The 19,811-nt window shown below is 36.2% G+C and overlaps 1 protein-coding gene across 2 annotated transcripts in view; it reads left to right on the forward strand.

Annotated features, from left to right (window-relative positions):
• LOC109826104 overlaps positions 1-19,811 on the forward strand; it is a 33,387-nt gene that overhangs the window by 10,635 nt on the left and 2,941 nt on the right. The window contains exons 4-17 of one of the 2 annotated variants that reach the window (XM_020393067.1): positions 2,517-2,584; positions 3,533-3,602; positions 5,473-5,554; positions 5,946-6,010; positions 7,979-9,025; positions 9,152-9,214; positions 9,337-9,383; positions 9,854-9,899; positions 9,999-10,078; positions 10,324-10,437; positions 10,588-10,669; positions 13,076-13,201; positions 16,560-16,640; positions 19,209-19,334. In XM_020393067.1, the coding sequence (XP_020248656.1) occupies positions 2,517-2,584; positions 3,533-3,602; positions 5,473-5,554; positions 5,946-6,010; positions 7,979-9,025; positions 9,152-9,214; positions 9,337-9,383; positions 9,854-9,899; positions 9,999-10,078; positions 10,324-10,437; positions 10,588-10,669; positions 13,076-13,201; positions 16,560-16,640; positions 19,209-19,334 (2,097 nt within the window). Of the gene's footprint in view, positions 1-2,516; positions 2,585-3,532; positions 3,603-5,472; positions 5,555-5,945; positions 6,011-7,978; positions 9,026-9,151; positions 9,215-9,336; positions 9,384-9,853; positions 9,900-9,998; positions 10,079-10,323; positions 10,438-10,550; positions 10,670-13,075; positions 13,202-16,559; positions 16,641-19,208; positions 19,335-19,811 lie in introns of those variants that run through there. The other variant, XM_020393068.1, reaches the window with a different exon arrangement.

Below are 19,811 nucleotides of genomic sequence, written 5' to 3' on the forward strand. Positions count from 1 at the left end.
GCGAGACGGCAAACACTGTCTCACAGCATGAGACGGCAGACATTCTCTTAGTCAAAAGCCAAATGTAATGCAAATGAATACTCCAATGGGTACACGAGTCTAAACTGTATTCCCACCCTCAATAGGAAGTTTCTGGAGAATATTAATTTGAATATTCTTAAGGATAACCTGAGGAATTCTCAATGGATATACCAATTCAGTGGTAAAAGCTGAATTCACAAGAGCAAATACCAACTTCAATTCAAGATCTCGACAACGGTCAAGCGATAAACGCGACGCCGGGAGAACATTAGCTATTCTACGAAGAACTGAATAGACTAAAAGCAGAAGAGATCAAGCATTGAAGCCATTTACAAGTTCTTCCACACGATCTACTCAGCCAAGCATTGAAGGGATCGTAAGTAAAATCTATCTTATCCAAAGTATCTCATGCTCCTCTATAAAAGAATGAGTCTGGAATACTTTGGAGGGGGTATCTGTAGGCGTCGAAAAATGCTAATAGATATCCCAAACATAGAGAAGATCACTCAAAAAATCACGAGAAAGGATTTCATGAGTCTGGAATACTTTGGAGGGGGTATCTGTAGGCGTCAAAAAATGCTAATAGATATCCCAAGCATAGAGAAGATCACTCAAAAATTCACAAGAAAGGATTTCATACTGTTTTGGAAAAATCAAAACAAGTATGAACTGTCTCGCCAGCGAGACAGTATTTGCTGTCTCGCCAGCGAGACAGTGTTGAAATGGTCAAAACCACCTTTGTAACTGCCCTACACGTGTCCATTAACTGCCAAGAGACGTGGGAAACATCGTGGACGAAAATCACGTGGATAACTGCTAAAATAACGGAGTTTGAAACGTGGGAGAGCGGTTACAGCGAGAAACTGTCATTTTCCGGGACAGTATTTACTGTCTCGCTGGGCGAGACAGCAAATTTACTGTCTCGCGGGTCGAGACAGCAAACACTGTCTCGCCCCAGCGAGACAGCAAACACTGTCTCGCCGTACTGATTTCTATGATTGCTGAGTTTTTGCAGTTACAGACCCTTGAGGCTATAAATACCCCCCTAGGGTCACTTCTGACGAGGATCGAGCATTTGTGAGAGCATTCCAGAGCAGAGAGAGAGCAGATTTGAGTTCTTTTCTTGCAACGCCTTGAAATTAAGCTTCGACTTGATTTTAAGAAGAACGACTATCTTACTTCGATAAGATATCGTTTCAATTTCTACTTCGATAACGAAGTTAGAATCATAAGCCCCCTCTTCACGATCTGTGAATCGGCGGTCCACGAACCAAAGCGTTCCCGGCACAGGCAAAGTCCCACGAAAACGAGAATTGATAGACGATTTTCGTGTTTGTTTCTCAAGAGTTGTAATTTTTGTTTTGTTGTGTAGAAAAAGTCTTATAAAAAGATTATTCTTTCGAATTTGTTGTAATAGAACAAAGTTATAATGAATTCCACAGCAGCGACTTTTGAACCAAACACTTATATATTCTAACATACCTTGAATTCTCGGCATCTGATATAGGAGCCGAAAAATGTCAGCTTTGTAACCAAGTAATAACATGAACATTACTTTTTATATGGTATATGCACTCAGAATACCTGGGAACGCATGAGATAGAGTACAACAAACAAGAAATGTAAATTGACATATAACAAGTATTATACTACTTAGAAAGGTCTAATTTGATAATTTTCTTCATAAATGTCCTTCTAATATTCGTGTTCCTGGTACTTGATCATACTTATGCAAGCTTGCATAGAACATCATCTTTATATTGCAGTTAGTTTGTAGCTTTGGTGTTCTTCATCTCAGATACGAGTAGATGTTAAGCTAACCCTCAGCAAAAGCTGTTTCGGTGTGATGCGTAAATGTATCGCTAGACATAAGCACAACCAACAAAAACCACGTAACTTAACAGACCAGCACACCATTTTTGAGGAGACCCTTGGCAGGATTAATAGAATAAGCATCACTTTACGAGCTAGTTTACCCAATCTGTAGAGCTTCAGAGAGACATCTCTCTCTCTACTAACATATATTCAACAGCAAGTTAGAGTGCTTTCTGGGCATATATGATATATTCCTTCATCATCTCGAAGGAGCATTGCCTGCTAGAGCTGGAAATTGTACTAATTCCATACAGTAAAGATAGAATATATGATCTATCCAGGTCTACTATTTCTGCCCCATACTATCCTACAACAGCGACCATAACACTTTTACAATTCTCAAGCAAACTGTGCTCAGAATGGTGCCTGTATAACATTGTTATCTCTATAATGAATTTCTTATGTACTGTCATGTATTGCTCTTTCATTTTGCATGGAATTATCTAGTAAAGCACTAAAGCCAGAAAATTTTCTTTTATTGCTTTTCGTCTAATAATTGTTTTTTCGCCCATTTGTTGGTATAAGTTCTGTTCAGTATGTGAAACAATTATCTGTGCAGTAATGTTATCCTTAGGTCTTCTATTGCTAAGGACTCCTTGGGTAACTATCTCAACTTTCAGGGGACAAGTGATCCATATGTTATCCTGCAATTGGATGGCCAGGTTGTGAAAAGCAAGGTCAAGTGGGCGTAAGTTATTTTCTGCTGTACATTGAGGTTCTTTCTTTATATGCCATTTATTGTTCTCATTGGTGATAACATATTCTTTTGATCACACCTATAGAATCCAAGCTAGCCTACTTAATACTAGATGGTAATAACCAGTCCATTCAAGATAGTTTTTGCAGCTTAATTCTGAATTCTCGAGAATATCTTTGAACATGAGCTTGACTATGTTCTGAAGGCTATGAACTATTTCATTATGTAGAATCTCTAAGCCTCCGCATTTGTCAAACCTTCCACCATAATGGCATAGTTCAATAACATTTACGGATAAGGTAATAGCTGTATGATGATGTTCTGAGCAATACACTGATCTAATTTTCATTGATAAGCTTATTGCAGTGGTTCAAAATTTTGTTCTATATTTCTTACATGTACAATGAAGGCTTCATTACTAAAACCAGCTCTTTTCCAGAAACTTGTTCCATTAATAGTGACATCAGAAATATAGCAATTACATTGTTTCCATTGATTTCATTGATAGTGGTATCAGAAATATAGGATTTACATTAACATTAGAGCTATAGTGACATAGAAGCTCCACTTGCAATTACATTTATTTCAAACCACATAAATGCAGAATGCGGATGACATTTAATATTCAAGTCGTATCATTAGTTTGTTAAACAATATCAAACATAACAAGTTTTATCTATAAATTTCTCCCCTTGATATGTCATCAGATATGGCTGAGTTGCCTGTTATCATAACAATGATTTCAGAGGGCATCAATGCAGAATGCATCTGACATTTTAGTTCATGCTGTTATACTGGCTTCTTAAAAATCACACTGTTCTATTTAGTTCACTGAGCAGTGCAAAGTGGTTCATGAGAGCTTTCAAGCATTTCGTAATAAAAGTTCTCTCATAATGGTTATTTTTTGCGTCTAATAATACAAACATTGAATGATATCAGGACGAAGGACCCAGTATGGAATGAAGATTTTACTTTAAATATCAAGATTTCTAGAACAAATATTTTACAGGTATAGTCTAAGCATGAGAACTTTCGAATTTATTATAATAGTATGCGAGATTGCATATATTCGTGGGTAGGATGCATACTTTTTTATCCTTATTAGACATTATTTTCATAGTTGCCACCAATATGTATCGTTTGTGCAGCTCATCTTGGTAGATTTGATTAGCAGGTTTCATACTACTACTACCTGCTAGACTTCTGAAATTCAAAATACGCCATTTTATCTTGATATCTTATGATTCATAGATTTCAGTTATGAATTGCACAAACTTAACATCAAGAAGAATTTTGCTCATGGTATAAATACAGTCCTTCTCCTAGTACCCCTCAACCCTGCCAGTAGTAAAATCTTTAAGAAAGCAAAGAAGATGAAAAGAAATAAATAAATCCCACATGCACAGATATGATCATACAGGGGCTTAATCCTAATGACTTTAATCTTCAGGTACGATAGAAAATACTAACCTCTGATTTCTCTTGTTTACTCCATTATTTATGTACCTTTGCAGCAAAGAGCTGCCTTGCCATGTGAATTTTGGGCTGCAACCAAGCTATCAGTTGTAATCAAAAAGTGTGGACTGAGCTTGGCATTGGCTTCATTTTCCTTCTGTTTATTTTCCCATCCCCTTTATAGATTATCTGATCCAGTGGTAGGGGAAGCCTATTCATAGCCACCTTGCTCAAATATGCGAAGTGAAGGTGACAACCTCACTAGGCAGCTGTTATGCCATCGTCTTTACAGTACTTTAGTCTCACACCACCCTGGTCCACATGTAGTTTTCTTGAACTTTGACGAAAGTCATGGTTTGTAGAATTGCCTAGGCTTCCACCTCCTTTGATTCTTCCCATCGCTGCTCTCGCGATGGTCCAATGGTTGTGGTGAGCTTGATGATGGAGGTCATGATGCTTCTTACAGCATATTACAGATAGGGTATGACATCGATCAGGAACTTGGTCTTGTAATATTGATCGTTGACATTAATCAAGTGACCGGAAGCCGACATTCATCACCGACTCCATGGACTCGCAGTGGTGCCTGTTACTTTAAATATCTTTCTATGCTTCTTTATCCGGGCTTCTATGTTCTCGGGGTGGTATTATTCCTCCTTTCTACAGCACTTGTCTTCTTTTCTCTTTCATGATGTTGCATAGTTATTTTTTTTTAATTTATGTGTGTGTATCTTAGCTTATGTTTAAACTATTCAGTCTGTGGGGATTTGGGGGCTTTAACACCTTGGTTTGAAAGAAATACTTTCAACGCTTGTTTGAGTAAGTGCCATGCCTTATGAGAAGCTAAAGCGGCAACCATTACATTCACGGAAGAGGACATGCTACTCGACAGGGCAAAGCGCAATCAGTTATTATATCATACTGGGTACATCAGGGATTCCCCTCTCATATTCTTGTTATTGGTCCTATTGCATTAATTTCTCCATCATCACTCTTGATTGGATTGTAACCTCTCTTTTCTTTCTCTCCCCTTCGGTTTCTGGATTTCTACCTGCATAACAGACCACAGATCACATCTTGTGGCTGTTTGATGTTTATATTGTGTTTGTTTCTGTTGAAATGTACCTGCTTGTCCCCTCACCTTCTACATCTTTCTACCTCCTTTTCTTCATCTTTTAGCTTTATTATCTGATGTTAAATTGTAGAAGCGAGTCAGTGAACATCATCTTTTTTTGCCATTCTTTTCTCAGAGGTTCTGGGATGTGTTTTTATTTTCTGGTAACAAGAAGTATTGTACCTTTGCTTGATCAAGTTATTTGCAGACAACATAACTAAAAGAACTTTTACAGAGAGATCTATGCTGTCTAGTATCACTGCATTGATTCTGTTGTATTACCAGATCCACAGTCTTTTTTGTTACCTAGGTTGCTGCTTGGGATGCAAACCTTGTGACTCCACACAAGCGAATGGGAAATGCAGGGCTCAACCTGGAATCACTTTGCGATGGTGAGAGTGATGTTTGCTGCTTTTCCATTTGCTTGGCTCCACCATACTATTGTCTTCAACTTTCTCTTTAGACTTTTGTGATATGGAAGAATGGCATGTGGATATCTACTTGAAGGCATCTTATTTATTAAGTTGTGTGTTAATTGAACTGCTGACTTTCTAGGTGTGACATTTCCATATATTTCTATTCAATGTCTTTATGTTAACAAAAAGTGTTTCTAGTCATTCGTTAAATAATCTATTATCATTTTCAGATTCATGTTTGATCAGTAATAATCTAAATTTGGCTTGAATATACGGGCATTGAATTAGATGCATATCTGCTTTATATGCTAAGTCAAAATGTATTCTTTCTTTTTTTTAAAGCTGAAGTGAATTTTTTTTCCTTCAGGAAACATACACGAGATTATGTTGGAACTAGAAGGCATTGGAGGTGGTGGAAAGATATATTTAGAGGTAAAGTGTTGTTGAATGAATACCAAGGTTTTAAATATCGGTTATCGGCAATTTATCGGACGACCAAAATTCTTATCGGATAGCGGAAATCGGGGATATATCGGGGATAAGTAGTATTTATCGGAGTGATATACTAGATGGTGTATATATATAATATAATAACTAAAAAATGTAATCTAACCATGCTTAATGAAATATAAACATACCAAAATGTAAATCATCATATTTAGAATCACTAACCAATTGTAGAAAGCAAAACTTACATCTTGACCGCACCATGAAACCATTCGATTGCATAGCCTTACTTATCGGCCGATAATCCCGATAAAAAAACCTTACTTATCGGCCGATAAGTACCGATAACGCCGATAACTCCCCGATAACTTGCCAAAAACGATAACCGATTAAAAATCCAAGTTATCCTATCGGAGAGCTCCCAAATCCGATAACTCGGCCGATAATATCGGTTATCGGCCGATATTTAAAACAGTGATGAATACCCCGTGAAGGAAATATTCATGATATATCATTTGTTATTATTGAACAAATATCTTATCAAGGAAATATTCTTGATATATCAATTATAGTATGGCTCAAGAAACAGTTATTTGGTTATGTAATGTGTTGTAGTATGAGATTTATCAGTTCTTGTCATTCTTATTGTTGCATTCTATTTAGTTAGGTGTTAATCATAGGTTTAAGATCTGTCCCAAAAAGGTCCTTTAGAAAATCATATAGATTTGGTACTCAATTACTTACTATTGCTTACTAAAAAATTATATCCAATGGCTTCATTACACTCTGACAATATTGAGTGTAGGTATAAAAACCTTAACCTGTAATTTTACTTGACCCTTTTAAATTCTAAGCTTAAACATGGAAGAAGGTTTGTCAGTGTGGATTCATATTTGTACTTGTGATAGGGATATTTTCCTATTTTCTGGTACAAGTACATAACAATCTCATATTCCTCGTATAAGTTTGGTAAGCAGTTGCATAATATCTCTGTCACTTTTGGTAGCTCATTTTTTATTCAATTTACTTGCCAAGTCAAAAGTATACCGGTTGCATCAGTTGACCTACACTGTGTTGATTGCCTACCTAATGAAGGTAACGAAACAGAAAGGTCATGTATTATGGGTTCATTTGAGCTAGAGCTTTGGTGAATGACCTGTAGCATACTCGTGCTTAGTTTTTCAGAAGAGAATTCTGTCTATATTGCTAAACAAATGAGAAAATAGTAATACTTTGTTATAAGTCTACATGATGTCGATGACATGTTGCTATCGGATTCGTGCAAATTGTAAGATTCAACTGAATTTAGTAGGAAAAGTCAAGAAGGGTTCTGATGATACATCCTCCTTCATATAACTGCTATTCTGTTCTAACGTCTCTTTCCATTTTACATGCTTTCTTTTTCTTTTTTCCCTCTCTATATTTATATGTTGTATACTTGCATGTCAACTTTGTAAGTAGTACTTCCAATGTTGACATGTTAGTTTGCAATAAGGAAAGTTGGATTTTAGCTTTTATGTGGTTTGTGAAATGCCCATGTATTAAGGTTTTCCTTCTGTAATTTTTGGCTTGATGCTCTCCTCTCTGGGACATACTTGAGGTTTGCTCCTCAGCTACGTATGATTAAATTGTAGAACCAAGAACCTTGCTACTACTTTTCATTTGTACCCTAACTCTTCCTTGCTTGATACTTTTCAGGTAGAAATTCAATATAACCTTTTGCTGGGTCATCATCTTCTTGGAGCTATCATAATTTGTTCTTAATCTACCATAAGACTATGCTCAATGTTCAAATTGTGCCTCTAATTCATGTATATAGAGGATCTACTCTAGAAAAGTCGGTACACTTAGTTCTGAAAAATATATGCTAATATTATTTTACCCTTTATTTTCTGCTCTGTAAAAAGGAGTAACCAGTAATTTAGAAATCTAACATGATTGGTCTTTTTTCAGGTCAAATACAAGAGTTATGATGAAATCAATAGAGAGAAGAACTGGTGGACTATTCCTTTTGTTTCTGACATTTTAATGAAAAGCAGTTTGGGTTCTGCCTTGAAACTGGTTCTTGGATCCGAGAGTGTTAACGTTAGCGACTTTGTACAATCTGCATTTGGCCAGTTAAAACCATTCTACAGTTATCTGCAAACACTTCCTGCTTCAGACAGTGATGAAGAGTATCGAACAGGCTCTGACAAATCTTTGAAAACTGATATAAATCCGGAGACACTTCTTCAAGAAGATAGAAGTTCACAGAGGTCTGTAGATAACCCAGGCCTTGAGCTACAGGATAGCTTATCTGTTATTCGGCATGATGCTCTTGAGGGAAATCCTTCTCTACTGAACAAACAAAGTAATGAACCCATGCCATCGGATGCGTATTTCTGGAAAACTTTCGCTGACAGTATTAACCAATCTGTACTTAAGAAACTTGGAGTTTCTCTTCCCGAAATTAAATTGTGGGAGGGATTTGACTCATTAAATAAAATGAGCACGCAATCTCAAAAGATCGCTGAAGAAGAGTATATTCAATCTGGGCTTGCAACTCCGATGGCTAACCAAGAAACAAATGATGAAGAGGCTGCAAGTAACTTGGGCTCCTTAAATGCAGCTTTGTCCTCAATTATGGATCTTAGGAAAATATCCTGGGATGTGCTAAATCAGACAGAGGCGGTTTTAGGGGCATTGATGGTCTTAACTCCAAACGTTTCTCAACTGAAAAAAGATTCAAATTTAGTGGTAGAAAATGATAATGGAAATGATGCTACATTGGCAAAAGAGGAGGATGTTACAGGTCAGCCCTCAGATATCTCTGGAAAAATAACAGTGGGAGTTTTATCATCCGATGTGAGTAAAGAAGAAGAGATGAAGAAAATATTCTCAAGTGCTGAAAGTGCTATGGAGGCTTGGGCTATGCTTGCAACTTCATTGGGCCGGAACAGCTTTATAAAATCAGAATTTGAGAAGATTTGTTTTCTTGACAATGTTTCTACTGACACACAGGCAAGTCTCATGTCGATGGTTTTTCGTACCAGTGTTTTGTTTATCCCATAAGCAAGGACTCTAAATGAAAGTAACACTTTTACTTTAAATTGGGAGATATAATGAACTGTGATTCTGGATTTGCAGGTAGCCATTTGGCGGGACACCAAAAGGAGAAGACTCATTGTAGCTTTCAGAGGCACTGAACAGGTATGTTAATCTGTCTGATGATCGTGCAGTTTATTCATGTCTTTTTGTCCGAAATATTTCTCTGATTATGAGTGTATGTGTCTTGAGACTTTTGATATGGCAATTATCATCTGATGTTGTAGGTTAAATGGAAGGATTTGCGCACTGATCTTATGCTTCTTCCTGCTGGGTAACAATTCTGTTCCCTCACAGATGAACTTTAGCGTACGCTTTTCTTTGCATGTGTGTATGTTGGGGATTGTCTGTTGTTGTTTTTTTTATTTAAGTTTGTGTGTGTTTTTTGGGTTTTTTTTTTTTTTTTTTTTTTTTGGGGGGGGGGGGGCCGTATAAGATTCTACTAGTCAGTTATCTTTTGCCAAGTGAAAGTGATGTGTATGCTATGTGTGTTATGTTTATGATAAAGTTTTATTCTTTACAGGAAATAATTTGTTATGTCTAACTAGTGATTCATGCAATATTTAAGACCTTGAACAAGTAACCATTTCTTATTTGCTGAGATTTGTCCTAAGTATGGTGGCCTATATTTCTTGGCTATGTAGTATCCATAATTATATTTATTTGTTGCAAAAGGAATCATAACCTTCTGAGACCTGTAATTTTTATCCACTTTGGTTTACTATATCTAATCCAATTATACAGACTAAACCCTGAGAGGTTGGGGAGTGACTTCAAGGAAGAAGTCCAGGTATTTTATCCATATATTTAATTCCTATTAACCTCTTGTTGGTTGCTGCTCATACTAGATATTTTTAACTTGCTGTGTTCCCATCTTGGCATTTGACAGGTTCATAGTGGATTTCTAAATGCATATGATTCTGTCAGGAACAGGATTATGGCCCTTATTAAACTCTCGATAGGCTACTCGTAAGTCATGCATCACAAACCTTAATAAAACTGTTTTTAAGCACAATCATGACCTATATTTGCATAAATTTTGTATACCTTTCAATTGGAAGGTGTTTTTTTAAATCATATTACATTTATTAACCTTTTCTTTCTGATGTGCAAGTTGTCCATTTGCTTCTCTTTACATACCCCATTTAAGTTGGCTACAGCAAACATTGTTCTCAGAAAACAATTTACTTCTCAGATTTTAATTTTCCCTGCAGAGAAGATAATTTGGGAAGCATACTCAAATGGCATGTGTATATCACAGGACATAGTCTAGGTGGTGCCCTTGCTACCCTCCTTGCTTTGGAGCTTTCATCAACTCGTATGGCCAAGTGAGTTTGTACGATTCCATTTGCTGCTTATTTGGGCTAGATTTTATGTTTAAGTATGCTTTCAAGTGTTGAATTAAGTGAAAGTTTTTAATACATGTATTATCTTCCTTCAGATGTAATATCAGATGTATTTTAATGTTTTGGTGATAGGCGCGATGCAATTTCTCTAACTATGTACAACTTTGGCTCTCCTAGAGTTGGGAATAAAAGATTTGCTGAAGTATATAATGAGGTAAATTTAGAAAACCAGCGTTCTTAGATAACTTAAGTATTGTATATATTTTCCCATTTGTGTATCTGAATGCATGATTGCTGTGTATCTCCCTTGATTTTGGGATCAGCAGTACAGCACTGTGTTCTAAAATGAAATATGTGGATTCCTTTGTCATTACACGACTTGTATTGAATAGTGAAGTTATTTGAATGATCTGTGCCACCTCAAATTGTAAGGAAAAAAGAGAAGGAAAGGAACAAGTTATCTCAATTCCCCATGTCCATGCCTTCATTTTGTTTGTTGAAGTCCCTTCCACAGCGCTAAGCTAGGAAGTTGTGATGAGGGCTGAGTGTTTTGTATTATTCTCAAAAACACGAGTGTTTTGTATTATTCTCAAAAGCATAATTTCATGTTATGCTTGGCAATTTGAGACCTTGGCTTGTATGAAGTACTATTATTGTAAATTTCCTTCTCAAAAACACGAGTGGCTAGATTCCATCTTGCCTGTTTTTCCACCATGTTAAAATCCTTGCCGCTACACAAACTCTGGCTTGGGAGGGTTTACTAGAGAACCGAATTTCATGTTATAAGACTGAAATAATGCTTCAGTGGGTTGATGTAAGCCGCTAAAATAAGTTTCCTTCCAATGATATGCATTTATGGTCAGCACACTGACTTGTTTTGAGTGTCACTGTTAAACTAAATGTTGTATGTTTCTTATTAAGACATTGACAGTCCACAAGAAGTTTTAAAGAGGGAAATAAGCTTACTTTTCTGGAGGACCATATCTAATTCTATTATAAAAGTAGACTGCCATCTTAAAACATTTCTCTGCAAAATGCCCTCCAACACATCCACCCATATGTAGACTAACCACATATGCATACTCAATTTCTCATACATTTCTTTCCAAAGTTGCTCTCCTGCACATCCATCCATACATACATGACACATACGTACTCAATTTTTCATAATCTCCCTCTTGATTGCCATTAATTTTTTATTTAGACACCCACTCATAACCTTCTTCCACTAACTCTTGACATTAATGATGAAAAACGTTATGACTAGTCCTCTCCCACCAAGTCACTATAAATAACAACAAAATCTTATCAAATTTCTCCAAACAAAATTCCCATGCTTAATCAAAATTTAGAGAATAAGAAAGGGGCCAAATCCGTATGACTCACAACCCGCAACCATCAAAATTCCTGTTTTCTATTGCAGAGGTCTAAAGAAAAGTGATATAGGACTCTACTACAGTACCGGTGAGGATTTATTATGATAGGAAGAACAATTGCTTCCTACTATAAATAGCAAATGAATACTAGAGATTTGTAGCTTATGTATGGTTATTTTTGTTTGTATGTATTGCACTCATTTGAGCAGGTACTTTATGCTTTTGTGCGTTTATATGATGACAAAAGAGCATGTTGTTTTGAATAGATAGCATCTAAAAATCATTATAAAATTATAACAAGCAAGGATGATCCTCATATTCATGTCACATACTTCAGTTCAGCAATTAGAACTTATTCGAAACTATGCATACTAAAAGATGGGTTTATACCAAGTGAAAATGTTTGAACTGATATAAACTATTCTAGAAAACTAACCATTTTATCAACCTTTAATTAGAAAACAACATATTCTTAATTTAAAGGAATGCATTTGTGACATGCAATTCACACATAAGAAAACAAAAAAACGGTTCATGCTAAATGGGTTTACACTACCACTGCACACTACAAACATTTCATTCGACAGTAGATTTGGCATGAATCAGAAAACCTCAACCCATGGGCTTGGTAGAAGGTACCTATATAACTCATGTTTCTTAAAATTTGCAAGCTTTCACGTTGAAGATGACTAAAAAATTATATGAGAATTTAATTATGTAGGTCAGAAGAAAAATATATATTAAAATGACAACCCACTTCTTAATGTGGGTTACATATTCATAACCTCCCATCAATTACCTATTTAATTTCTACCCATTAACCCTCATTATCCTTATTAATCCTTCACTAACTGTGCATAACATCTTAATGACTATGCACTTGCTCACTGTTCTCTTAAGAAAACTACAAAAAAGTTCCAAATAAAAGGATCAGCAGGTGGTTGCACGTACACTTTACTAGTAAACTTTAAATATATGAAGTAAATCAATCAAAGCATACAAGTGCTTCCTCCTTGGTCATGGAGGGCTTTTATTCGAGGTATCAAGTTCATTCCGTGTTAGAATACCGTGTGAGTGCATGTTCTTGTTATGTAAATCATTCATACGGTTGTCTGGTTGCTATCTTTTTTATTTCAAGATGGCATCCACCACTGCTCATATGCACTTAATGATGTATGTCTCTAGTCGTAGTGAAGAAGAGTTCGTCACTGAGATTAACATTTACGTATTACTGAAATATGCAGAAAGTCAAAGATAGCTGGAGAGTTGTGAATCACAGAGATATTATTCCAACTGTTCCCCGCTTGATGGGTTATTGCCACGTGGCCCAGCCTGTCTATCTTGTAGCTGGAGATCTGAAGGAGGCTTTGGTGGGTACTATGTCCAAACCTCAGCCTATAGATACGGTCATTATGGATGTTGTGTAGAATTGTGAACTGTGAATTTTGATTTAATTCTTCTTTCTTGTTGTTCAACATTCTTTTTTTGTATTGCTTGCTTGGTATTTGTCATATTAAAAAATTAAGTTGATAGTCCAACTCAGGATTTGTGACGGCGTGTTAAACCAACCTGGACTCTTGGTCCCTTGGACAGCTGTATGATTGTTTTCTTCCATATAGAATGATAAGAAACATGCCATATTCCATCGCATTTTGTCAAATTGCTGAGCGTAAATGGAAACATGATAAACGTGAACAGATATTGATACACTTAACCTGCAATCCAGTAATGATAAAAAATAAACTTACATGCTCCTGCAATCCAGTAATGATAAAAAAATAAACTTACATGCTTCATTAATTTCATAAAAAGTATGTCCAACATTCTGCATGATGTTATAGTAAAATTTTCCATTGTAATATGCCTACGTATTTACTCTAGTCAGCTTTGCTAGATAATCAAAGGTGGCAAAGTGTTCAGATGACAGGTGTAGTTTATTTTTATTCTATCCTCATAAATAAACATGTGCATGATGCAGTCTCTTTAGTTTTTACCCTCAAACATCCTTTCGTGAGAAGGAACTTGTCCACCCTTATCCACATTTTGCATATCTCACTCAGGCCATTATATAGTGTGACGCCCCTGGTTTCATACAAGGCTGCAGTCCTAGGTGAACCCAAATATGTCAAACCTATCATGCACCCACACTATGCAACAACACGTTTCACCATCACAGTAATATCTCTCTAGTGGAATCAACAATAATCAAGTGTAGGTACAAAACATATAAAATAAAGATAGGAATACAATGAACATGATAAAGGAAGGAGATATCAAAATAATCATTATCTTGTTCCAACTGAAATAAATGAAGTACAACTGATGTTTGAAACATAGATGAAATATCTCAATACATAAGAGTCAACTGAAATAACCTTCCAAAATAAAATACAACTCTAATGTCTGAAAATAAACCATAACTACTGTGGAGCACAAATAAACTACTAATAATAAATAATGATGGAAGCTAAATCGAAACTCCATCAACCTGTGACTCGCCGGACGTCTGACTTGCTGCCTGAAAAGAGGGGAAACAACGAGCGTTAAAGCCCTAGTGAGAATATTTCCACCGCCCCCAGGAAAATGGGGTAGGTGTAAGAAAATACAAGCTAGTACATATAGATATATAAAACATCTATCCTGAAAATTAAGATATAGAAATCCACAACACGAGAATGAATACGTCGAGCGAAATAATCCAAACAAGGAAACCCTCATGTATATACCCATGTATCTCAAATTGTGAATCGCTAAATCCCAACTGCAAGATCCTATAAATGAAAATGAACAACAAAGAAGATACCATACCAATCCTCATCCAATGCAAGTCATGTCAAAAATGATACACTACCATCGGTAGATGGCACAACAATAAGGATAAATATCCGTCTAAGATACGTTGTGTATATATATAATGCAACCTTATTCTCTACTCTCGAAGTGAGTAACATGGGAGCAAAGCACAAACTCAAATACTCTACGGATAATAGGCATATCAACCCAAACACGGAAACCAACGATGACTCGGGCACCCTGCGGAGTATAGGTTTATCAGTCTAAACCCAGATACAATGTGCCTTGAATACCCTGCGGAGAATAGGCATATCAACCTAATCTCGGATACAATGATGCAACATAGAGTGTAGTTCAGCCCCGCGGTCTCATTGCGAGAAAATCAACTAACGCACTCTGAGTGTAGTCCAGCTGCGGTCTCATTGCGGGAATACCGACTAACCCTACTCAAGCATCCACAACTATCATAAACCGAAACAAAGTCACTCTAACGTGACAAATTCAAAATGTTAGATTTCGCACCTCAACCGCTCATGTGAACGCAAACCCAATACGTGTACTCCAGTGGCCAAACACGTGTCTCGATACGCGGACCCGAACTTCGTGTTCACAATCAACTCACGCGACAAAAACATCAAGTTTACAAATAACACTAGACCGGTCGACTGATGTATCGTCATCGATCGACCGACGGCATGCACAAAGCGTGCACCAAAACAATTCAGCCTTGACCGCTCGATCGATGCTTGTGCTTCGGTCGACCGACCAGAGGTAAGTCTTCAATATCCTGTAAACATCTGTTTTTCTTACAAAAAATCAAAATCTTCACATAAACACATGTTTATAATCTTGTTTTAATGTAATTAAGGTTCGTACCACTTCATGAAAACACTGATATAAACATTTGAGGGGATTCACTAACCCTAACATGATTATATTTATAAATTCTTCATGAAAACAACTATCTTTATCAAAATCTCATGTTAGATCTGTATAAAATCTTAAACCCAAATCGGAGAATCCGTTTTATAACTCTTTAAATCAAAAAGATTCAATCTTTATATCCTATAGTTCGAAACGAGTGATTTTTATACATAAACTAGGTTTTAAAGATCAATAAAACCAAATAAAAATATTTAAATACAGGGGATGAGTTTGGAGGAGATGAAACTCGCCTCAACAAGTCGTGTTGAACGTCCAAACACGCGTGAGAACGATCCTCCTTCACAAAAACCACGGATCTTGCCCTCCTCTAGATTCTTGCTTCTCAAAGCTCTCAAAACTCACAAAATAAACTCTAGGGTTTTTGAGGGGAGGGTGGCTTTTGTTCATGTGAAAATATGAAGAAAAAGGGAATTTTCGGGTATATATACTCATATATATACAAACAAACCCGAAACAAAATAGTTTGACCCGGAAACAAATCCTACTTGGAATCTGTCTGTCATCGGTTGACCGGTTTGCTTGGGTTGGTCGACCGACCTATGTTCATCGGTCGACTGGTTTGCTAGGACCGGTCGATCGACTAGAACACAGAAAGTGACTTACAGGTTTTCGCATTTATGCATATTTACACTTATATACATACATATATATACTTAATCGATCTCATATCGATTTCTAACATACTCATTCATCTCATAATAGTATCAATCATGATAAAAACTATTTAATATTATTTTTCACAATATTTTCAAATTTACAGGGTTTTACATATAGTAGTATAGATTTGTTACTATAAAATATAAATTGAATTTTGCATTTATGAGAAAATTCTGCACACACTTTGTAATAGTTGTGCTGCATTTTCACACTCCAGAGCCCATGTGCCTATATTTTAAACTGGAAGGTAAAAAAGCTTCTATTGTGAAATTTCATCCGTCCTAATCGTCTGTGATCAGTGCTCTAAATCTCATGCAATACATATTGTTACAGGTTAAAGGTGAGCTTCTTGAAAATGAATATCAAGGCGATGTTATTGGAGAGTCCACACCTGATGTTCTTGTTAGTGAGTTTGTAAGTCTCGCCCCTAGCTTCTCTGTTTGTTCACCTGCAGAAACATTTGTTGAGTCAGATGTGTTCTAAACTCTTGCTTGAAAGTAGTTTTTGATATTCTACGGCAGGAGGTTCACTTATTTTAGGTGTTGCTTCAATTTAAGCATATGTAGTTGCTAAATTTGTTGAATGTTGATTTACTAATCTGCATAACGTGCTCATTTGTTTATCTACATGATATTTAAGTACAAGAGCACAATGGTTGCATTACGACTCATATGTAGGTGCGGATTTTCTGTACATTAATGTAATCAGAGTTGCAGGAGCCTTAGGGTGAATCTCACATTTGCCAACACTTAATTTGCCAAAAAAATGTCTTTACTTCAGGAGAAAACTCCAGGCTGATGCCTCTAGTTTTTCGTCATGATGACTTTCAGCGTCACTATCAATAAATTCTCTGCTTGTTTATCTTACTTATGAGGTAGTTCATGGCTTATCACTTAAACATGAACTCCAGCTTTATTTATCAACCAGTGCCAGTTTGTGTATACATGATTTCATATTAACAACAAATTCATCTCCTGACAAACATTACTTAATTAATGTGTGTGAAAAACCGAAAAAAAAAAAAAGAAAAAAACCCAAAAAAAAACACGCACAAAAAGGAAATAAAAAGAAGAAAAATGAATAGAAAGAAATATACACCCACCCACCCTGCCCGAGCGTGGCCCTTTTGTGGCTGATTGTTACATCAGAAAACTCAAGACTTGTCTTTTGCCAAGATTGGCAAGTTGGTGTGTGAAAGCTACCTGCACATCACCAGATCATCTAGTTTCTATGATGAACAACAGCCATTACAAAAATGTGCCTCATGGAGCTTCATATCAACCTATTAAGCAGCTGTCTGTTTATCATAGTTGCTTATCTGTGCAGCCCATCCATGTGGGCAATCAAAGCTTAGGATCAGAGGACTGAATGATTGAGGAGCATTCTGATGTCCTGCTTGTCCATGCTTCTTCTAAAGTGTCATATCATGATGTTTTGCTTCTTTCATGTAGATTATGAAAGATATCCTCATGTAGCTTTCTTCTTGATGTATTTCATTTATCTGTATTGCACTGTTTGGTGAGAATGTTTTGATGATCTTGTGTATAGACATTGAGAGAGAGGATAAAAATGAGTGCATTCGTAGTGTTGGCGCACATGACCAGCTGCCCGATACCGATCGTTGCACACCAACCAGCGATCTATGCGGAAGCGTAGTTTGTGGAAGCATCATTGAAACACCTGATTAGATCTCCTCCATCTTTGTAGACCAATCAATCACCGGATAATGTGAGAGCACCAAGAAAATACTACTTCGAATAAAAGAGTAAAGGCAATCTACCACAGAAAATAGATCAATATACAAAAACACAGGATTTACATGGTTCAATAATTGCCCACGTTCAGGGAAGAAAATTGAGTCTTCTTTTATTCTAGAGATTACAAAGATACAATCTTTCTTGTAATCTCCAAGGATTCCACTAGGAACCCTCTCTCAATCTCACCAAAAGGTCTCTCAAAACCCTAGATTTCTCTCTCTAGTTCTCTATACCTCTCTTTTATAATAAGCAACTCTCTTTGACTTTCTTGTGGTTGATTTACAATGAACCTCTCAAGGGTTACTTACAGAGTTTTCCCCTCCCTTGAATTCATGTAGGAATCCTTTGACTTGGATTATCAATTCTAATTCTCTCCAATTAGAATTGAATTCCAATTGCACTTGATTATTTTCAATTAAATTCAATCCCCAATCTAAGTCCAACTAAGATTTCCTGAAATATAAGGTTGTTCCCAACACGTAGGAGGTACGAGGTTGCTTCTATTGAGGTTAAAATGAGAGAGAATCAATTTATATGGTTTGATTATATTCAATAAAGGTCACTAAATGCACCAGTTAAGATAATAGTTAATGGAACAAAGAGAACTAGAGGCAGGCTTAAGAGAACTTGGTTGGAAGAAACTATAAGAAGGATATGGTAATAGCTAACAAAAGAGATTACCATTAACAAAATTAAATGGAAGAATATGATTCATGTAGCTGACACAATATTTCGGATTAAAGCTTTGTAATTGTTGTTAAACTCTAGGCATTCATCATTGCTTCTGACTGTAAATCTTCTTATGTTGGCAGCATTCATGTCTATCACATAGATGCATCTGAATAAATTTTTCCTTATCTATATCAACTTTATGTATACTTGTAAAGCATTATTATTACAAGGGGGATATACATATACTATAAATTAATAACTTCATATCATAGCAGGCTGGTATACTTTTTATCTGTTATCTCATTTAGCTTTTCTGATTATTGAAGCACTAGATCCAATGATCACATAGTGATGTAATGGGACCTCGAGGCCAATTTTTGTTTCTTATGTAATACAACTATTCTCTTTAGGACCTCTCTACCCTGATGAAAAAACTATAACGTGATTCTCTCTAGATTTGTATGCTTCTAGTTAGAACGTGCTCAAATGATTTCGGCAATGATGAACTTATATTTGGCATCGCTCTGATATCTTATAAAACCATTTGATGCAGATGAAAGGTGAGAGGCAGCTTGTTGAAAAAATACTGCAGACTGAAATAAGTCTACTCCGTTCAATCAGAGATGGCACTGCGCTGATGCAGCACATGGAAGACTTCTACTACATCATGTTGTTAGAGGTCTTGCTCTACTGCTCATTACTATACACATATTAGTTGAGTAATTATTTTAGTTCTGTTTTGTACATTATCCAGGTCAACTCGTCTTCAGCAAACCAATCTCATTTACTAAGAATTATATTCTGAACAAATTTTGTTAAATTAGCGAAATAAAAGAAAATTCAACAATGGGGTTTCGATAACTACTTTTTTCTCTTCCCTCGAAAAAAAAATAGAACTAGTAGTTGAAAGCCGATGGTCAGTTTGCAGTTATTATGCTGCATGAATGCATAGGCTTGAAAGAAACATCTTTAAGAATGAAGTGAAATGTATCCCCCCACAAAAATCCATGTAAAATAGGAGAGCACATAAATAAGCTATATTAGGATAATGGAAAGTTGATACTGCAAGGAACGTCTATCCTTTGACTGTGTACCTCATCCACCTCCAATCATCAACCATAAAGAAGGAGAAAAAAACACTGCTGCCATGTAATTA

This window comes from Asparagus officinalis, chromosome 10 (genome assembly GCF_001876935.1).
Source record: "Asparagus officinalis chromosome 10, Aspof.V1, whole genome shotgun sequence".
NCBI lineage: Eukaryota > Viridiplantae > Streptophyta > Magnoliopsida > Asparagales > Asparagaceae > Asparagus > Asparagus officinalis.